This window comes from Ornithorhynchus anatinus, chromosome 8, assembly GCF_004115215.2.
Source record: "Ornithorhynchus anatinus isolate Pmale09 chromosome 8, mOrnAna1.pri.v4, whole genome shotgun sequence".
NCBI lineage: Eukaryota > Metazoa > Chordata > Mammalia > Monotremata > Ornithorhynchidae > Ornithorhynchus > Ornithorhynchus anatinus.
The window spans coordinates 5,043,269-5,064,253 of NC_041735.1; the positions used below are offsets into that span (position 1 = coordinate 5,043,269).

General features: G+C 50.0%; 1 protein-coding gene across 1 annotated transcript in view; it reads left to right on the plus strand.

Moving 5' to 3' along the window:
* Positions 1-16,620: 16,620 nt before the first annotated feature.
* SDC4 (syndecan 4) overlaps positions 16,621-20,985 on the plus strand; it is a 28,983-nt gene continuing 24,618 nt past the window's right edge. Inside the window, exon 1 of the mRNA XM_029071421.2 lies at positions 16,621-16,790. Coding sequence (XP_028927254.1) covers positions 16,728-16,790 — 63 coding nt within the window. The 5' untranslated portion in view covers positions 16,621-16,727. The remainder of the gene's footprint in view (positions 16,791-20,985) is intronic.

Genomic DNA, 20,985 nt, shown 5'->3' on the forward strand with positions numbered 1-20,985 from the left:
AAATATGCTCAAGTGCTGTGGGGATTAATAATGATGGTATTTCATTCATTCAATCATATTTATTGAGCGCTTACTATGTGCAGAGCACTGTACTAAGCACTTGGATTGGACAATTCGGCAACAGAGACAATCCCTGCCCAATAACGAGCTCACAAGTGCATATTATTTTCTTTATTCTATTTATTGCCTTGATTCTATTTATTGCTCTTGATTCTATTTATCGCTATTGCTCTTGTCTGTCCGTCTCCCCCGATTAGGCCGTAAGCCCATCAAAGGGCAGGGACTGTCTCTATCTGTTACCGATTTGTCCATTCCAAGCGCTTAGTACAGTGCTCTGCACATAGGAAGCGCTCAATAAATACTATTGAATGAATGAACTATGTGCCAAGCACTGTTCTAAGTGCTAGATAAAGACTGTGAGCCCCACGTGGGGCAGCCTGATGACCTTGTATCTACCCCAGCTCTTAGAACAATGCTTGGCACATAGTAAGCGCTTAACAAATACCATCATCGTTATTATTATTATTATTCTCTGCGCCTCGGTTCCCGCATCTGTAAAATGGGGATCGAGACCGTGAGCCCCATGGGGGACAGGGACTGTGTCCAACACGATTTGCTTGTATCCACTCCAGCGCTCAGCACAGCGCCTGGCACACAGCAAGCGCTTAACAAATACCACAATTATTATTACTGTTGTTGCTGTTATTATTATTTCCCTGCATTTGCTGAAGCTCATCATCTTTCAGGCCACTCGCTCAGCCGAATGAAGCCTTTATGCAGTTTATGCCCAGCTCCCTGGCGTTTCACCACCCAGAAAGGCTTCGTGGCTTCTGCAAACTTGTGGATTTCCCCCCGTGCTCCCTGGTCCGGATCATTTATGAAGATATTAAATAAAAGCCAGCCCTAACACATATTCCTCTGCGTTTGTCCTAGTCCCACCTCTCCATCGCGAAAAGCGGCCTAAAGTTTACCCTACTCCTTATTTCCTGTTATAAACCAATGTTCTATCGCAGACAGAATATTCCCTCCTAGCCCGGGATGACTCCACCATGACAAGAGCCCGGGCTTGGGAGTCAGAGGATGTGGGTTCTAAACCCGACTCTGCCAGTTATCTATGGCGTGACCTTGGGCAAGTCACTTCACTTCTCTGTGCCTCCATTGGAAAATGGGGATTAAGACTGGGAGCCTCAGGTGGGACAGGGACTATAGCCAACCTGATTAACGTGTCTACCCCACTGCTTAGAACAGTGCTTGGCACAGAATAAGAGCTTCACAAATACTATAACAATTATTATTGTTATTATTATTATTAATAATAAAAGGTTTTGGTGAGAAATCTTGTCGGTGGCCTTTTCAACCTCTAAATCTCAACCCACACGCCTACTGGCCCTTCAGAGAACTCCAGCCATTTCCCTTTACAGAAACCGGGTTGTGTTTTTCCAAATGCTCTCTGATCTGAACTATTATTATTACCTGGCACACAGTAAGCTCTTAACAAATAACCATTATAATAATACACAATAATGCTAATGGTTATTTGTTCATCACTTACTATGTGCCAAGCATTCTACAAAGTGTGGGGGTCGACACCAGATCGTCAAGTCAGAAACAGCCCGTGTTCCACCTGGGGCTCAGTCGAAGGAAGAGGGGGAACGGGTATTTTACCCCCATTCCGCAGATGAGAAAACCGAGGGACAGAGAAGTTAAGGGACTTGCTTAGGGTCACACAGCAGGCACGTGGTGGAGCTGGGATTAGAACCCAGGTCCTCTGACTCCCAGACCCATGCTCCTTCCATGAGCTGTTTCAAATTTAGCGAAGCAGCGTGGCTCAGTGGAAAGAGCACGGGCTTTGGAGTCAGAGGTCATGAGTTCGAATCCCAGTGCTGCCACTTGTCAGCTGTGTGACTGTGGGCAAGTCACTTCACTTCTCTGTGCCTCAGTTACCTCATCTGTAAAATGGAGATTAAGACTGTGAGCCCCACGTGGGACGTCCTGATTCCCCCGTGTCTACCCCAGCGCTTAGAACAGTGCTCGGCACATAGTAAGCGCTTAACAAATACCACCATTATTATTATTATTATTAAATCTACCAGTTATCCGGGTATAGCAATGACAACTCCCGGTTTACAATTGCCAAGGGCACTTCTGGAAGCCCTTTTATAGCAGGGAGTTTTATTGGCGATTTGCTTGTCTTTCCATCCGGTGGCTGTTTGTAATGACAGGCTGCATTCCCATTAACTTGGAGTTCCACAACTTCCTTGAGAACTCTCAGGGAGGAGGCCACCTAATCTTGGCGATTTGTTTACATCTAGTTTATTATTCTGGTCTGACACAACCCGTGAGGTCATCACGACGTGATCAATTCCTCAGACCAGGCTCCTATGAAGAAAACAATCGGTTGGGGTCAGGGAGTAGATAATAACGTTGGAATTTGTTAAGCGCTGACTATGTGCCGAGCACCGTTCTAAGCGCTGGGGGAGATACAGGGGCATCAGGTTGTCCCACGTGCGGCTCACAGTCTTAATCCCCATTTTCCAGATGAGGGAACTGAGGCACAGAGAAGTGAAGTGACTTGCCCACAGTCACACAGCTGACAAGTGGCCTCTCGAGCTCTTTCCTCGGGGAAAACCACGTTAAAGCATACACTGAGCCGTAGCCAAGCGGAAAGAGCACGGAACTAAAGTTGATCTTGGGCAAGTCACTTAACGTCTCCGTGCCTCAGTTTCCCCATCTATAAAATGGGGATTAAATACCGGCTTTCCCTCCGATTTGGACTGTGAGCTCTGGGCTGAGCGGGGACTGGGTCTGATCCGAGCGTACTGTTTCTACACCAGCGCTTAGCACAGTGCCTGACACATGGAAGGCCCTTTACAAATACTGGAATCATTATTAGCTTCTCAGTCATCCCTTTGAATTCCTTGAGTTAGGTCTCCTACCCTAGCTAGCCGCCTCTGGCTTCAGATCTAGTTGAAAACTCTTTAATTATTAGCTTTGGCATCCTTTACAAGGAATGCCAAACTCCTTTTTGGCTTCCCCAATTTCCTGTTTGCAACTGACCTGCCACTCTTTATGGTCTTTCCTGTTCTCCATTTTTCACTTTTGAAAAGACACTTCTCTTTCTGTAGCCTGGTTTATTCCACTAGTTGGCCTGGTAGAGTTTGTGTTCAGCTGTCTGATTCTTTGATTCTGTGACACACACTTTACCCAGGCCTCTAGGACGGCATTTTTTAACAGCCTCCAGGATGAGAGGAAGTAAATTTTTTTTTAGCTGTCTTTTTCAGTTTCTACATGTTTTCAGATTACCCTGAAAAGAGGCCACCAAGGAGTTGGTCTTGCGGGTGGTGGGCGGTGATAGTGTTGACAATAGTGAAGGGAAGCAGCGAGGTCTAGTGGTTAGAGCGTGGGCCTTGCGAGTCAGAGGAACCTGGGTTCTAATCGCAGCTCCTCCATTTGTCTGCTGTGTGACTTTGGGCACATCACTTCCCTTCTCTGGGCCTCAGTTACCTTATCTGAAAAATAGGGATTAAGATTTGTGAGCCCCATGTGGGACAGGGACTGTGTCCAACCTGCTTAGCTTGTGTCTATCCCAGCGCTTAATAAAGTACCTGGCACAAAAAATAAAGTTAACCCCCCCCCCCCAACAAGGGATCATTTAGAAGAAAAGAGAGTTTAAGGGAGAAGAGGAAAAGTTCCGTTTAGAATAGTGTCCACAGGCCAGAGTTGCAGGGAAGGTAACGTATTGCAGCTTGACCGAGTGGAATAATAATAATAATGTTGGTATGTGTTACATGCTTACTATGTGCAGAGCACTGTTCTAAGCGCTGGGGTAGATACGGGGTAATCAGGTTGCCCCACGTGAGGCTCACAGTTAATCCTCATTTTACAGATGAGGTAACTGAGGCACAGAGAAGTGAAGTGACTTGCCCACAGGCCCACAGCTGACAAGTGGCAGATCTGGGATTCGAACCCATGCCCTCTGACTCCAAGCCCGGGCTTGGAGCCACGTTGCCTCTCTAAGGAATACAGGCCTAGGAGTTTGGAGTTAGCAGACCCTGGTTGGAGTTCCAGTCCTACCACACCGTTCTTCCGTGTGACTCCGGGGGAGACACTTAACCTCCCTCTGTTTCCTCATCCGTTAAAATGAGAATAAGATAGCCAGCCCCGGGTCTCTCAGCGGAAAGAGCACGGGTTTGGGAGTCAGAGGTCATGAGTTTGAATCCTGGCTCCGCCACTTGTCAGCTGTGTGACTGTGGGCAAGACACTTCACTTCTCTGTGCCTCAGTGCCCTCATCTGGAAAATGGGGATTAACTGTGAGCCTCACGTGGAACAACCCGATTACCCTGTATCTACCCCGGTGCTTAGAACAGTGCTCTGCACATAGTAAGCGTTCAACAAATACCAACATTAATATGATTATGATTACTATTATTAACTCGTTGTGGGCAGGGAATGTGTCTGTTAATTATTCTATTGTGCTCTCCCAAGCGCTTAGTACAGTGTTTTGCAGAGTGAGTGCTCAATAAATACGGTTGAATGAATGATCGACTGAATGAAGGTGGGACACGGACTGCGTCTCAACTCCCAACTTTGTATCTAACCCAGTACTTCGTGCGTAGGAAATGCGTAATAAATGTCATTGTTGTTTTAGTAAAGGGAGATTCGAAGGACAGAATTCCCCAGTAGCCACCTTAGTAATGTCCCCGCTTGAGGTTCCCGGTGTGGGGACATTTTGGAAAAGAAAAACCAAACCACCTTCCTGAAGCTTTAATGAGGAAACATCGCCAATTCCTTTAGATTATGCAACTACGCAGGCTCAATTGTGGAAAACCCATTAGGAAGACGGGTGTTTGGCTCTCCCGCCTGTTGCGGTTGAGCTGCACTGAAGCCAGGAATTTCGTCATGTGGTGGAAAAAGAGCTCAGATGTATCATACCTTCGCTTCGGGGCGTGGAGGCTAGCTTTCAGTGGGGTCAGAACCCAGGAGATTTGTACCCCAGGTTTCATTCCGTCATTGATTCATTCAGTGGTAACATTTCCACCTTTTACCTGCTGCAGGTTCCGGTCCGTTCCGTTCCCCGTCCAGTGTCAGGCCGTGGATCTCCACAGGGATTCTTCCCTGTTTTCTCCTCCCTCTGGGAGAAGCAGAGTCTCAGTCCAGATCAACATTCTTAGGTAGTGTCATCACCCCCTGGCCTCGGAAGGGATGAGAGCCCTCGTTTCTAAAATACCAGTCTCCTTCTCTGATCCTGAGATATTGTAAGCTCCTTTTGGAGGGGGTGGAGAGGCTACAGCACGGCTCTGGGAGCCAGAATTAATTATTATTATTATTATTATTATTATGGCATTTCTTAAGCGCTTACTATGTGCCAGGCACTCTTCTAAGCACCGGGATAGATACGAGGTTATCAGGTTGTCCCGCGTGGGGCTCACAGTCTGAATCGTCATTTGACAGATGAGGTAACTGAGGCCCAGAGAAGTGAATTCATTCGATCGTATTTACTGAGCGCTTACTGTGTGCGGAACGCTGTACTAAGCGCTTAAAAGTCACCCAGCAAAGTAGCGGAACCGGGATTAGAACCCACGGCCTCTGACTCCCAAGCCCGGGCTCTTGCCACTAGGCCGTGGGTTCTAATCCTGGATCCTCCACTTGTCTGCTGTGAGACTTCGGGCAAGTCGCTTTACTTTCCTGTGCCTCAGTTCCCTCATCGAGACCGAAACTGTGAGCCCCACATGGGACAGGAACTGCGTCCAACCCGATTTGCTTGTATCTATCCCAGCGCTTGATACGATGCCTGGCACATAGTAAGCGCTTAACATACACCATTATTATTGTTGTTACTATTATTACGGTTACTTATTTGTTGTGGACTTACTGCAGCACCTGACTCAACCAATGCTATCTTATCTCTAAAGTACTACTAATGATAATGATGGTATTTGTTAAGCGCTTACTATGTGCCAGGCACTGTACTAAGCGCTGGGGTGAATACAAACAGATCGGGTTGGACACAGTCCCTGTCCCTCGTGGGGCTCCCCGTCTCAATCCCCATTTTATAGATGAGGGAACTGAGGCCCTGAAAAGTAATGTACCCAAGGTCACACAGACAAGAAATGGAGCTGGGATTAGAACCCATGACCTTCTGACTCTCAGGCCTACACTCTCTCCACTAGACTACACTGCTTGCCCTGTTCTCACCTTCCATCCATCCATGAGATTCTGCTTCTAAAATATTATTATTGTTATTCTAATCACACCTCCTCCAAGAGGCCTCCCCCAACTAAGCCCTCATTTCCCCTATTCCCTATTGTTTTTATTGTATTTGTTAAGCACTTGCTAAGAACCAGGCACTGTATTAAGCGCTGGGGTGGATACAAGCTAATCAGGTTGGACACAGTCCCTGTCCCACAAGGGGTTCACAGTAAAATCCCCATTTTACAGATGAGGTAACTCGGGCCCAGAGATGTGAAGGACTTGCCCAAGTCAAATAGCAGACATATGGTGAGGCCAGGATTAGAACCCAGGTTCTTCTAGCTCCTAGGCCCGTGCTCTATTCACTAGGCACACTGCTGTTCTTTTTTTAAAATGGTATTGGTTAAGCGCTTACTATGTGCCAGGCACTCTACTAAGCACTGGGGTAGATCCAAGATAATCAGATTAGACACTGTCCCTGTCCCAACCTGATTTTACAATCTTAATCCCCATTTTACAGACGAGGCAACTGAGGTCCAGAGAAATGAAGTGGCTTGACCAAGGTCACACAGCAGATAAGTGGCAGAGACAGGATTAGAACCCAGCTCCTTCCGGTTCCGTGGCCCATGCTGTTTCCACTAGGGCATGCTACTTCTCTAGGCCACGCTGCTTCTCTGCATTCATTCATTCTTTCAATCGTATTTACTGAGCGCTTACGTGTGCAAAGCACTGAACTAAACTCTTGGATTAGCAGGGAAGAACGGAAAATGGGACTGCACCATTGTGGCCACCACACTGGCCCCCATATTGACTACGTAGAGAAGCAGCGTGGCTCAGTGGAAAGAGCCCGGGCTTGGGAGTCAGAGGTCATGGGTTCGACTCCCGGCTCTGCCACTTGTCAGCTGTGTGACTGTGGGCCAGTCACTTGACTTCTCTGGGCCTCAGTTACCTCATCTGTAAAATGGGGATTAACCGTGAGCCTCACGTGGGACAACCTGATGACCCTGTATCTACCCCAGCGCTTAGAACAGTGCTCTGCACCTAGTAAGCGCTTAACAAATGCCAACATGAGGTCATGGGTTCGATTCCCGGTTCTGCCACTTGTCTGCTGTGTGACTGTGGGCAAGTCATTTCACTTCTCTGTCACCTCATCTGTAAAAAATGGAGATTAAGACTGGGAGCCTCAAGTGGGACAACCTGATGACCCTGGATCTCCCCCAGCGCTTAGAACAGTGCTCTGCACATAGTAAGTGCTTAACAAATACCAACGTTATTATTATTATTACCGCTCTGGCCACTCCCTTAGCCCAGCCGCGCCCCAGGCCATTCAGGCTGTTCTCCAGCTCCTCTGACCTGGTACTAATTATGTCCTTAGGCAGGGCCAGCTGACCTGACGGGAGATGCTATCGGATGAGAAACAGCTTGGCTTTAGTGGATAAAGCACAGGGCCTGGGAGTCAGGAGGGCCTGAGTGCTAATCCTGACTCGGCCACCTGTCTGCTGTGTGACCTTGGACAAGTCACTTCACTTCTCTGGGCCTCAATTCCCTCATCTGTCAAATGGGGATCGAGACGGTGAGCCCCACATGGGGCAGGGACTGTGTCCAACCCGATTTGCTTGTAAGGTTGGTATTTGTTAAGCGCTTACTATGTGCAGAACACTGTTCTAAGCGCTGGGTTAGATTTACAGGGTAATCAGGTTGTCCCACGTGAGGCTCACGGTCTTAACCCCCATTTTACAGATGAGGTAACTGCGGCACAGAGAAGTGAAGTGACTCGCCCACAGTCACCCAGCTGACAAGTGGCGGAGCCGGGATTCAAACCCATGACCTCTGACTCCCAAGCCCGGGCTCTTTCCACTGAGCCACGCTGCTTCTCTCAACCCCAGCGCTTAATAAAGTGCCTGGCACATTGTTAAGTGCTTAACAAATACCAATATGATTTTATTATTATTATTACTACTTCTATTACTAGATTGAGCTCATCTCCACCTCTTTAAAACTAAAATCATCCCCTGCAAGGGCGTGAAAATGGTTCATGACCATCCTCACCTGCCGACCCATCCAATTAGCAGATCAACCAGTAAACCTCCCCTTACGGAACACAAACCTCACAAGGGAGAAACCAGTCGTCACCCCTACTAACTCCCATGACCCCAGCAGATCCTTGAAGCGGACAAGATGGGATTGAATAATAATTCTAGTATTCATTAGGCGCTTACTATGTGTCGGCCACTGTTCTAAGTGCTAGGGTAGACGCAAAGTAATCAGGTCATCCTCCTTGGGGCTCACAGCCTCAATCCCCATTTTCCAGATGAGGCCCAGAGAAGTGAAGTGGCTTGTCCAAAGTCGCGCAGCTGACGAGTGGCGGAGGTGGGATTAGAACCCACGACCTCTGACTCCCAAGCCCGGGCTCTTTCCACTCAGCCAAGGGATGGAAGTTCAGGGGCCTAGAACACCCACACACACCGTCAAATCATGTCCTTTCCCACCTCTCACAGATGCGCCCCCAAAAGCCACTTCCTCCAGAAGATAGTCTTCCCCCTCTGATGCTGATTGATCCAATCACTTTTGCTCATTATTCAACTCCTCTCTCTTAACTAGAGTAGATTTATCCTTTGGACTGTAAACTCCTCAAGGGCAGGAATTGTATCCCGAACTTCCTTCTATGTTCCACTGATTGGATACCAGAGATGGGGCGTTAAATGCTAAGCAAGAGCCTGAAGGCATATACAGTTCCGCTCCTGTTTCCGGAAGGAATTCCAGGCCTGGCATCAGCTCCCCAGCTTTCATTTTTATCCAGTTTTCTCTCCATTCTCCATATTCCTTCTGAATAATAATAATAATGGTATTGGTTAAGTGCTTACTATGTGCCGGACACTGCACTGTGCTGGGGTGGATACGAGCAAAGCAGACTGGACACGGTCCCTGTCCCACGTGGGGCTCACAGTCTCAATCCCCATGTGACAGATGAGGTAACTGAGGCACAGAGAAGCGAAGCGACTGCCCGAGGTCACACAGCAGACACGTGGCGGAGCGGGGATTAGAACCCAGGACCTTCTCACTCCCGGGCCCGGGCTCTGTCCGTTACACCTTGCTGCTTCTCACTGAATCTGACTCTCAGCGTGGCTCAGTGGAAAGAGCCCGGGCTTGGGAGTCAGAGGTAATGGGTTCGAATCCCGCCTCTGCCACTTGTCAGCTGTGTGACTGTGGGCAAGTCACTTCACTTCTCTGTGCCGCAGTGACCTCATCTGTAAAATGGGGATTAACTGTGAGCCTCACGTGGGACAACCTGATTACCCTGTATCTACCCCAGCGCTTAGAACAGTGCTCGGCACGTAGTAAGCGCTTAATAAATACCAACATTATTATTATTATTATTATTGTTGTTCCAGGACTAAATTGCCCAGCAGTCCCGTTTCCCTCTTTTGCCGTCCGTCTCTCCGCCTCTAGCCTGTGAGCCGGTTGTGGGCAGGGATCATCTCTCTTTGTTGCTGAATTGTACTTTCCAAGCGCTTAGTCCAGTGCTCTGCACACAGTGAGCACTCAATAAATACGATTGAATGAATGAATCAGTCAATCGACGGTATCTCTAGAATCTAAACTCGACGTGGACGGAGAGTATGTCCGCGTATTGTTATAGCGTATTATTATATTGTAATAATAATAATAATGCTGGTATTTTGTTAAGCGCTTACTATGTGCCGAGCACTGTTCTAAGCGCTGGGGTAGACACTCGGGAATCAGGTTGTCCCACGTGGGGCTCACAGTCTTAATCCCCATTTTACAGACGAGGTAACTGAGGCACCGAGAAGTCAAGTGACTTGCCCAAAGTCACACAGCTGACGAGTGGCCGAGTAATTGCGGTATTTGTTAAGCACTTACTGTGTACCAGGCACTGTACTAAGCGCTGGGATGGATACAAGCAAATCGGGTTGAACACATTTCCCTGCCCTCCATCGGGCTCACGGTCTCAATCAGGGCTTTGTGCACAGTACGCGCTCAATAAATACAATTTAATTCATTAATCGAGTGCTTACTCTGTGCAGAGCACTGTACTAAGTCCTTGGGAGAGTTCAATAGAACAGAGTCGGGAGACACGATACTGTGATCCCCATGCGGGACAACCTGATGACCTTGTAGTAATAATAATACTAATGTTGGTATTTGTTAAGTGCTTACTAGGTGCAGAGCACTGTTCTAAGCGCCGGGGTAGATACAGGGTCAGCAGGTTGTCCCACGTGGGGCTCACCACAGTCTTCACCCCCATTTTACAGATGAGGGAACTGAAGCCCAGAGAAGTCAAGTGACTTGCCACACAGGTCACACGGCTGACAAGTGGCAGAACCAGGATCTGAACCCATGCCCTCTGACTCCCAAGCCCAGGCTCTTGCCACTGAGCCACGCTGCTTCTCTGTATCCACCTCAGCGCTTAGAACAGTGCTTGGCACACAGTAAGCGCTTGACCAATATCATCATCATCATCACTGTCCTATTCTCCCGCATACTTTGGTTGTGAGCCCCATGGGGGACAGGGACTATCTCTGTCTGACCTGACTTACCGGTGCTTGGCCAAAGGGCTTGGCACACAGTGAGCACTGAAAAAAATATAATCATAATAATAATAATAAAATAACTACTACAGTCTAGTGGGGGAGACAGGGCAGGTGAGCAGAATAATGCTGATTTTTGAAGCCAAAGGAAACACGATCAGGACTCTGTTTCGAGTGTAGGGAGCAGGCGACTTCTCTCTCAGTCAATCAATGAATCGATCAGTGGTTTTCACTGAGTGCTTACTCTGTGCACTTGGGAGAGGGCAGGAGAGAAAGTAGACATGATCCCTGCCCTCAGAGAGCTTGCAGTCTAGTCGGGGAGAGAAACATTAAAACAAACACAGGAAAGGGAAATACCGAGTATCCGGTTACGTAAATAGGGGCCGTGGGGCTGGGAACTTCCCAGGTTCTTAGTACAAAGTATTTCAGCCAGTAGGTGCTCAGTAAATATTACTGCGATTAATGATGGTATTTGCTTAGTGTTTGCTTGGTGTTTAATAATAGCGCTGTTCTAAGCGCGGGGGTAGGTAGAGAAGCAGCGTGGCTCAGTGGAAAGAGCATGGGCTTGGGAGTCAGAGGTCATGAGTTCGAATCCCAGCTCTGCCACTTGGCAGCCGTGTGACTGTGGGCAAGTCACTTCACTTCTCTGGGCCTCAGTTCCCTCAACTGTAAAATGGGGATGAAGACTGTGAGCCCCACGTGGGACAACCTGATTCCCCTGTGTCTACCCCAGCGCTCAGAACAGTGCTCTGCACATAGTAAGCGCTTAACAAGTACCAACGTTATTATTATTATTACAAGGCCATCGGGTTGTCCCACGTGGGGCTCACAGTCTTAATCGCCATTTTACAGACGAGGTAACTGAGGCCAAGAGAAGTGAAGCGACTTGCCCAAAGTCACACAGCCGACAAGTGGCGAAGCCGGGATTAGAACCCCCAACCTCTGACTCCCACTGACTTTCCACTAAGCCACGCTGCTTCCATTTGCCAAGCACTGTTCTAAGCACTGGGGTAGATACAAGGCCATCAGGTTGTCCCACGTGGGGCTCACAATCTTCATCCCCATTTTCCAGATGAGGTCACTGAGGCCCAGAGTAGTGAAGTGGCTTGCCCAAGGTCACACAGCTGACAAGTGGTGGAGTCGGCATTAGAACCCACAACCTCTGACTCCCAAGCCCGGGCTCTTTCCGTCAAGCCACGCTGCTTCGCTGTACTAAGCGCTGGGGTGGATGCAAGCAAATCAAGTTGGACTCAATCCCCGTTAATAATAATAACGATGGTACCTGTTAAGCGCTTAACTATGTGCCAGGCACTGTACTAAGCGCTGGGGTGGACAGAAGCAAATCGGGTTGGACACAGTCCCTGCCCCACGTGGGGCTCACAGTCTCAATCCCCATTTTAGAGAAGAAGAACCTGAGGCCCAGAGAAGTGAAGTAACTCGCCCAAAGTCACACAGCCGACAAGCGGGGGAGCCGGGATTAGAACCCACGACCTCTGACTCCCAAGCCCGGGCTCTTTCCACTGAGCCACGCTGCTTCCACATGGGGTTCACGGTCTCAATCCCTAGTTTACAGATGAGGGAACTGAGGCCCAGAGAAGTGAAGCGACTTGAGCAAGGTCACCCAGCCGACAAGTGGTGGAGTCAGGATTAGAACCCAAGACCTTCTGACTCCCAGGCCCGGGCTGCGTCCATTACAGCATGCTGCCAACTCTCTTGCTGCTGCTGCTTCTCCTCCTCCTCCTCCAATTATCCCTAATGCCACCACTAACTTTCTAATGCTGTGGATCCTAATCCCTCGTCTTCCTGGACAGCGGATTCCTCCCTTCTCCAGCAGCCTTCTCTCAGCTCTTCCGAGAAAGGCAATAATAATGTTGCCATTTGTTAAGCGCTTACTACGTGCAGAGCGCCGTTCTAAGCGCTGGGGGAGATACAGGGTCATCAGGTCGGCCCACGTGAGGCTCCCAGTTAATCCCCATTTTCCAGATGAGGTCACTGAGGCCCAGAGAAGTGAAGGGACTTGCCCACAGTCACGCAGCTGACAAGTGGCAGAGCTGGGATTCGAACCCCTGACCTCTGACTCCCAAGCCCGGGCTCTTTCCACTGAGCCACGCTGCTTCTCCAGTAGTCAGCCGGCCAGTCAGTCGTATTTACTGAGCGCTTACTCGGTACAGAGCACCGTCCTAAGCACTTGGGAGAGTACACTATAAGCATCCGGCGGACTCATTCCCTTAGTCAGTCGAAAATGCCTTTTGGAAAAAAGAAGGAAAATAAAAACCATGGGAAAAGAGAAAGCCCGTATTGCACTGTCCTCTCCCAAGCATTTAGGACAGTGCTCTGCACACAGTAAGTGCTCAATAAATCCCACGGATTGATCGATTGATAGCAATAACAACAGTTGTAGCGTTTGTCATGCTCTCTGTGCTAGGCATTGTACTAAGCGCTAGGTGGGTATTCATTCATGCATTCGATCGTATTTATTGAGCGCTTACTGCGTGCAGAGCACTGTACGAAGCGCCTGGAAAGTACAACTTGGCAAGAGACAGTGACGATCCCTATCCAACAACGGGCTCACAAGTGAATCGCGTAGGACGTAGTCCCTGTCCCACGTGGGGCTCACGCTCTTAATCCCCATTTGACAGATGAGGTAACTGAGGCCCAGAGAAGTGAAGTGGCTTGCCCGGTGTCACACAGCAAATGGCAGAGGAGGGATTAGAACCCACATCCTCTGATTCCCAAGCCCGAGCTCTTTCATTAATCAATTCATTCATTCATTCATTCAATCATATCTATTAGGTGATTACCAAGTGCAGAGCACTGTACTAAGCACTTGGAAAGTACAATTCAGCAACAAATAAAGACAATCCCCACCCACAACGGGCTCCCAATGTAGAAGGAGGGGAGACAGGCAAGAGAACAGGTAAACAGTCATCAATAGCATCAGTACAAATAAATAGAATTATAGATACATCCACATCGTGAATATAAATGAGTAGAATTATAAATATGTTATATACACTTTCCACTAACCGACGCCAAATGAATACCGCAATTATTAACAAATACCAGGCAATCGACGTCTAACAAACACCCTTGAAAAGTGCCATGTTTCGCTCCCCCGAGTGCTCAATAAACTGGATTGAAAGAAAAAAATGGGGTGCCTCCCCGGAGGGCAGACAATTTGGGGTGATTTGTCGGGGTGGAAGTAATCCTCACCTCCTCCAAACTAACTCTCTTCCTCCCTTCAAAGCCCTACTGTGGCTCAGTGGAAAGAGCGCGGGCTTGGGAGTCAGAGGTCGTGGGTTCGAATCCCAGCTCTGCCACTTGTCAGCTGTGTGACTGTGGGCAAGTCACTTCGCTTCTCTGTGCCTCAGTTACCTCATCTGTAAAATGGGGATTCAGACTGTGAGCCTCAAACGTGGGACAACCTGATTCCCCTGTGTCTCCCCAGCGCTTAGAACAGTGCTCTGCACCTAGTAAGCGCTTAACAAATACCAACATTATTAGCTCACCTCCTCCAGGAGGCCTTCCCAGTCTGAGCCCCCCCTTTCCCTCTGCTCCTTCTCCCCCCCTTCCCCGCCCACAGCACTTGGTGTATGTCAGTGCTCCGCACACGGTCAGCACTCAATAAATACGATAGAATGAATGAATATATGTACATATTTACCATTCTATTTATTTTATTAATGACGTGCATATGCCTATAATTCTATTTATTTCTATTGAAGCTATTGATGCCTGTCTACTTGTTTTGTTGTCTGTCTCCCCCTTCTAGACTGTGAGCCAGTTGTTGGGGAGGGATTGTCTCTATCTCTTGCCAAATTGTACTTTCCAGGCACTTAGTCCAGTGCTGTGCACACAGTAAGCGCTTAATAAATACAATTGAATGAATGAATGAATTCATTTGTATTGATTTCTGTTTACTTGTATTGATGTCTGTCTCCCTCCCACCCCCCCAGACTGTGAGCCCGGTGTGGGTAGGGATTGTCTCTCTTTAATGCCGAATTGTACTTTCCAAACGCTTAGTACAGTGCTCTGCACACAGTAAGTGCTTCATAAATATGATTGGATTAATTGATTAATTAATTATTTTGTATTGACGTCTGCTTTCTTGTTTTGTTGTCTGTCTCCCCCCTTTTAGACTGTGAGCCCGTTGTTGGGTAGGGACTGTCTCTATCCGTTCATTCATTCACTCGCATTTATTGAGCGGTTACTGTGTGCAGAGCACTGTACTGAGCGCTTGGAAAGTACAGCGTGGCTCAGTGGAAAGAGCCCGGGCTTGGGAGTCAGAGGTCATGGGTTCGAATCCCCGCTCTGCCACTCGGCAGCTGTGTGACTGTGGGCAAGTCACTTCACTTCTCTGGGCCTCAGTGACCTCATTTGGAAAATGGGGATGAAAACTGTGAGCCCCACGTGGGACAACCCGATGACCCTGTATCTCCCCCAGCGCTTAGAACATCAAAACAAGTAAACGGGTTTCAATAGAAATAAACAGAATTATAGATATATGCACATCAAAACAAGTAAACAGGTCGGGGGGGGGGGATGACAGATATCAAATCATGTAATTGGCCTTCAATAGAAATAAATAGAATTATAGATATATGCATATCAAAACAAGTAAACAGGTTGGGGGGTGACAGATGTCAAACCATGTAAACGGCCATCAATTGAAATAAATGGAATGATAAATATATGTACAGCAAAACAAGTAAAGAGGCTAGAGGAGGGGGGAGAAAGACATGAAACCACGCAAAGGGGCATCGATAGAATGAAATAAACTTAAAGATATACGCACCGCAAAGCAAGTAAAAGGCCATCGATAGAAATAAATAGAATTATAGATATATTCACCGCAAAGCAATAATAATAATGTCGGCATTTGTTAAGCTCCTACTATGTGCCAAGCATTGTTCTAAGCGCTGGGGGAGATACAAGGTGATCAGGTTGTCCCACATGGGGCTCCCAGTCTTCATCCCCATTTTGCAGATGAGGGAACTGAGGCCCAGAGAAGTGAAGTGACTCGCCCCAAGTCACCCAGCTGACAAGCGGCAGAGCGGGGATTCGAACCCATGATCTCTGACTCCCAAGCCCGGGCTCTTTCCACTGAGCCACGCTGCGTCTAAGCAAGTAAAAGGCCATCGACAGAAATAATTAGAATTATAGATCTATGCCCCGCAAAGCAAGTAAAGAGGCTAGAGGAGGGGGGGGAGACAGATATGAAACCACGCAAAAGGGCTTCGACGGAAATAAATGGAATTATAGATCTATGCCCCGCAAAACAAGTAAAAGGCCATCGATAGAAATAAATAGAATTATAGATCTATGCCCCGCGAAGCAAGTAAAAGGCCATCGATAGAAATAATTAGAATTATAGATCTATGCCCCGCAAAGCAAGTAAAGAGGCTAGAGGAGGGGGGGAGACAGATATGAAACCACGCAAAGGGGCTTCGACGGAAATAAATGGAATTATAGATCTATGCACCGCAAAACAAGTAAAAGGCCATCGATGGAAATAAATAGAATTATAGATCTATGCACCGCGAAGCAAGTAAAAGGGCTAGAGGAGGGGGGAGACGGGCCACAAAACAGAACCAAAGAAGTAGACGGAAAGGTCTGTGGCTGGATTGGATTTAGGCAGCAGCTTGGTCCAGTGTTGGGCACACAGTAAGCGCTCCATAAATACGATTGAATGAGGGAGGGAGGGAGGGAGGGATGCTGGTGGGGGGTGGTGCAGAGGGTTGCGCGGAGGGTTGCGGTGGGATGGGGGTGGGGGAATTCCGGGTCGGGGGCGGGTCCCGGGGCCGGGCCGGGCCGGGGGCGGGGCGGCCTCCTATAAAAGGCTCCGTCCGTCCGTCCCTCCGTCCGTCCGTCCTTCCTTCCTTCTTTCTTTCTTTCTTTCTTTCTTTCTTTCTGTCGGTCCGTGGGTGTGTGTGTGCGCCCTGTCCCCCAGACCCCCGGCGCCCACCTTCCCCGCAGCGCTCCGCACCATGCAGCCCCGGACGGTCCTCGCACTGCTGCTGTTCCTAGTGGACCCCTGCGCCGCGGAGTCGGTAGGAAAGCTTCCCTTCCCGGCCGGGGAGACGGGACCTCCCTTACTTAACCCCCACATTTTTCTCCCGGGGGGAGGAGGGCGTGGGGAGGGGATCCCCGAGCAGCAGCCCCCCACCCCCTTTGCTGCCCCTCGAAGTCGCAGGAGGAACAAGTTGCCGTTTCCCTTGGGCTGCTGTTTGAGCCGCCCCTTCTCCTTTCTCTTCCTCCTCCCCTCTTCTCCTCCTCTTCCTCCCCTTCTTCCCCTACTTCCCCCCTCCTGTCCCCTTCTCCCTTCTTCTCTCTCTCTCTCCTCCTCCTTCTCCTCCTTTCCTCCCTCTCCTCCTCCTTTCCTCCTTTTCCACTTTCTTTCCTTCTCTCCCCCTCCTCCTGTCCCCTTCTCCCTTCCCCCCTCCTCCTCCTCTCCTCCTTTCCCCCCTCCTTTCCTCCTTTTCCACTTTCTTTCCTTGTCTCCCTCCTCCTGTCCCCTTCTCACTTCCCCCCTCCTCCTCCTCTCCTCCTTTCCCCCCTCCTTTCCTCCTTTTCCACTTTCTTTCCTTCTCTCCCCCCTCCTGTCCCCTTCTCCCCTCCCCCCTCCTCCTCCTTTCCTCCTTTCCCCCCTCCTTTCCTCCTTTTCCACTTTCTTTCCTTCTCTCCCCCTCCTCCTGTCCCCTCCTCCTTTCTTCCTTCTCCCCCTCCTTTCCTCCTTCTCCCCCTTTTTCCTCCTCCACTTTCTTTCCTCCTCTCCCCCCTCCTCCTGTCCCCTTCTCCCTTCCCCCTCTCCTCCTCCTTTCCTCCTTCTCCCCTTTCTTTCCTCCTGTCCCCTTCTCCCTTCTCCCCTCCTTTCCTCCTCCTTCCCTCTCCTCCTCTCCCCCCTCCTTCTGTCCCCTTCACCCTTCCCAATCCTCCTTCTTCCCCTCTCTTCCCCCTCCTTCTGTCCCCTTCTTCCCCCTTCCTTCTCCCCCTCCTTTCCTCCTCCTTCCCTCCTCCTCCCCTTTCTTTCCTCCTCTCCCCCTCCTTCTGTCCCCTTCTTCCTTCCCCCTCCTCCTTCCCTCCTCTTCTCCTTCTTTCTCTTCCCCTCTCCCTTTCCCCTTCTTCCTTCCTCCTCCTTTTCTCCTTCCTTTCCTTTCCCCTTCTTCCTCCCCCATTTTCCCACTGCCCCTTTTCTCCTCCTCCCCTTCTACCCTCCCCGACTCTTCCCCCTGGCCCACGGCCCAGGACACTGCCCTTATTTGAGGTTTTCCCTCCCCGGTGGTACGTGTCTAACCTGGGTCCGGCCTAATGACTGGTTGTGGTTTCTGCTGGCACGCGTGCCCCTTCCTGCCACCCCCCGCCCACGCTGAACTGAGTGGCACCCCCCCCCCGGATGTGAACCCCAACTTCTCCCCCCCCGGGAGAGGTTGCCTATCTGCCTGCCATCTTTCTAGCCAAGGGTCAAGGCTGGAGAGAGCAAGGAGGATCGAAGGGGGCATTTTCGGCGACTTCTCTCATCCCTAGTCATTCCTGTCCAGGGCCTGTTGCCTTCACTCTCCCATCTCTGCCCCTCCCTTCTGCCCTTCCCTGTGGGAGGAAATAAGTCCCCTTTTCCTTCCCCACAAGTGAGTCACCTGTCCAGTCTCCGAATTGCTCATTGTGCTACTCTAGAGCCAGGGAAAATGACTCCATCGGAGTCCTCCACTTAGTCTGTAAAGTCAGGAACTCTAGAAACCAAGGACCCGATCGTTCCTTGGCCTTAGCAGAGAAAATCCGAGCTCCTTCTCGTCTTGCCCAGACCCGGACCCCGGTTTCCCTCCTCCCTTTTGCCCTTTAGCCCCGGACCCAAGGAGGTTTGAGCCATAGAAAGTTTAATCATTAAATGTTGGTGCCACTCTGGGCTTTGAAGCTCCTTCCTCTCGGGCTATTTTACCACAGCTCGGGGCTGTTCTGAAGAGCCACAGGTCAATCTGACCAGAGAAACCACCTCCATATTCTGGGGAGAACTGAATAATAATAATGGTATTTGTTAAATGATGATGATGTTGATATTTGTTAAGGGCTTACTATGTGCAGAGCACTGTTCTAAGCGCTGGGGGAGATATAGGGTCATCAGGTTGTCCCACGTGGGGCTCACAGTTAATCCCCATTTTACAGATGAGGTACCTGAGGCCCAGAGAAGTGAAGTGACTTGCCCACAGTCACACAGCTGACAAGTGGCAGAGCCGGGATTCCATGCTTACTATGTGTCAAGCGCTGTACTAAGCGCTGGGGTAGATACAAGGTGATCAGGTGGGATGCAGGCCCTGTCCCATGTGGAGCTCACGGTCCTAATCCCCATTTTCCAGATGAGGGAACTGAGGCACAGAGAAGCGAAGTGACTTGCCCAAAGTCACACACCCGAGAAGTGGCGGAGCCGACATTAGAACCCACGACCTCTGACTCCCAGGCTTGTGCTCTTGCCACTGAGCCACACTGTCACCAATACGTTCCATAAATAGGAAATTTCCGATCATCCACGTATTGCAAGATCTTCGCGCGTGTCGGTGCCACACCTTTTGCCCGTATATTCCTTAGGGAGAGGGATCGTAGGCTGTCTTTGGGAAGCCAGACTGGGCTGCTCTCCAGATCTTCCTGCCGGGCTGTCTGAGCTGACTCATTCATTCATTCAGTAATATTTATTGAGCGCTTACTATGTGCAGAGCACTGGACCAAGAGCTTTCCTGATGCTACCCCCTCCTGACTGCGATCCCTCAGGGGCCGGCTCCTTGTGCCCACTGAGGTGAGACCACGACCTGTCCACCGATGGGTGGTCTCCAACCTGGCCAGCGGGAACTGTCCCCCCGAAGCTTTACCCGAGCCACACCTGCAATCATCAGGAGAGCGGGGGATGCGTCTGCCAACTCTGTTGCTTTGCCCTCACCCATGGGTTTAGTACAGTGCTCTGTACAGAGGAAGCGCTCAATAAATACCCTTGATTGACTGGGTCCACCAATTCTGTTTCTCTGTACTCACCCTTGCACTTGGTGCAGTGCTTTGCACACAGTAAGCGCTCAATAAATACCACTGATTGAACTCTGCAGGAGAGCTGGGGCGAGTCAACCAACTTGCATTGTACTCTCCCAAGCGCTTAGTACAGTGCTGTGCCCGTCGTAAGCGCTCGGTAAATACCACTGATTGAACTCTGCGGGAGAGCAGGGGCCAGTCTACCAACTCTGTTGCTTTGCCCTCTCCCAAACGTTTAGTCCAGTGCTCCGCACAGAGTATGTTCTCGATAGATGCCATTAATTGACGGCTTGAAGTGAGTGACTTTTTGGTCCCGAGACTGCTGAGCTTGCGGATGTCTGAGGGTTCGGAGCAGACGGCTGAGGTCCCGTGGGTGGCGAGCCGTGACCTGGGGAAACCCCAGGGACAGTGACATGACAATTCTGTGAGCTCGGCGGAAGTGAGCAGGGGGTGGCCAGGAGTTCGTGGGGGTAGGTAAGGGGATTGTACTTCCTCCGAGGTTCCTGCGGAAATGGCTGGCGGTTCAGCTCGAGGCCTCTGAACTGAGCGGTTACCTGATCTCCGGGGTGGGGGGAGACGAAGGGAAGCTGATGCGGGGGTCACGGGGACCCAGACTGTGCTGTCGGAGCGCTCGACCGAAAGCTGTAGGGCAGCGGAGCGAGACCAAAGTCTGTCACCAGTGGTAGACGGGTGGGCGATAATAATAATAATAATAATAATAATGGTATTTGGTAAGCGCTTACTACGTGCCAGGCACTGTACTAAGTGCTAGGGTAGATGCATGTTTTGCAAGTTGGACACAGTCCCACATGAGACTCACCGTCTTAATCCTCATTTTCCAGAGGAGGGAACTGAGGCGCAGACAAGTCAAGTGACTTGCACAAAGTCACCCGGCAGGCAGGTGGCAAGCCGCGATTAGAACCCAGGTCCTTCTGACTCCCGGGCCCGTGCCTTACCCACTAGGCCACGCTGCTTCTCTCTACCAAGCCACCAAGCTGCGACTCTCAGGTCACCGCTCTGACCTTCAGGCCGGTGGCCTAGGAGCTCCCAGATGACCTCTCATTTTGTCCCTGCTGCTGGGTGACGTTGGCACCGGGTGCCTCTAGACTGTCAGCTGGCTGTGGGCAGAGAATGTGTCTGTCTATTGTCCTGTGGTCCTCTCCCGAGCGCTTAGTCCAACGCTCTGCACCTAGTAAGAGCTCAATAAATCTGACCGACTGACTGACCTCCTCGCTCGTC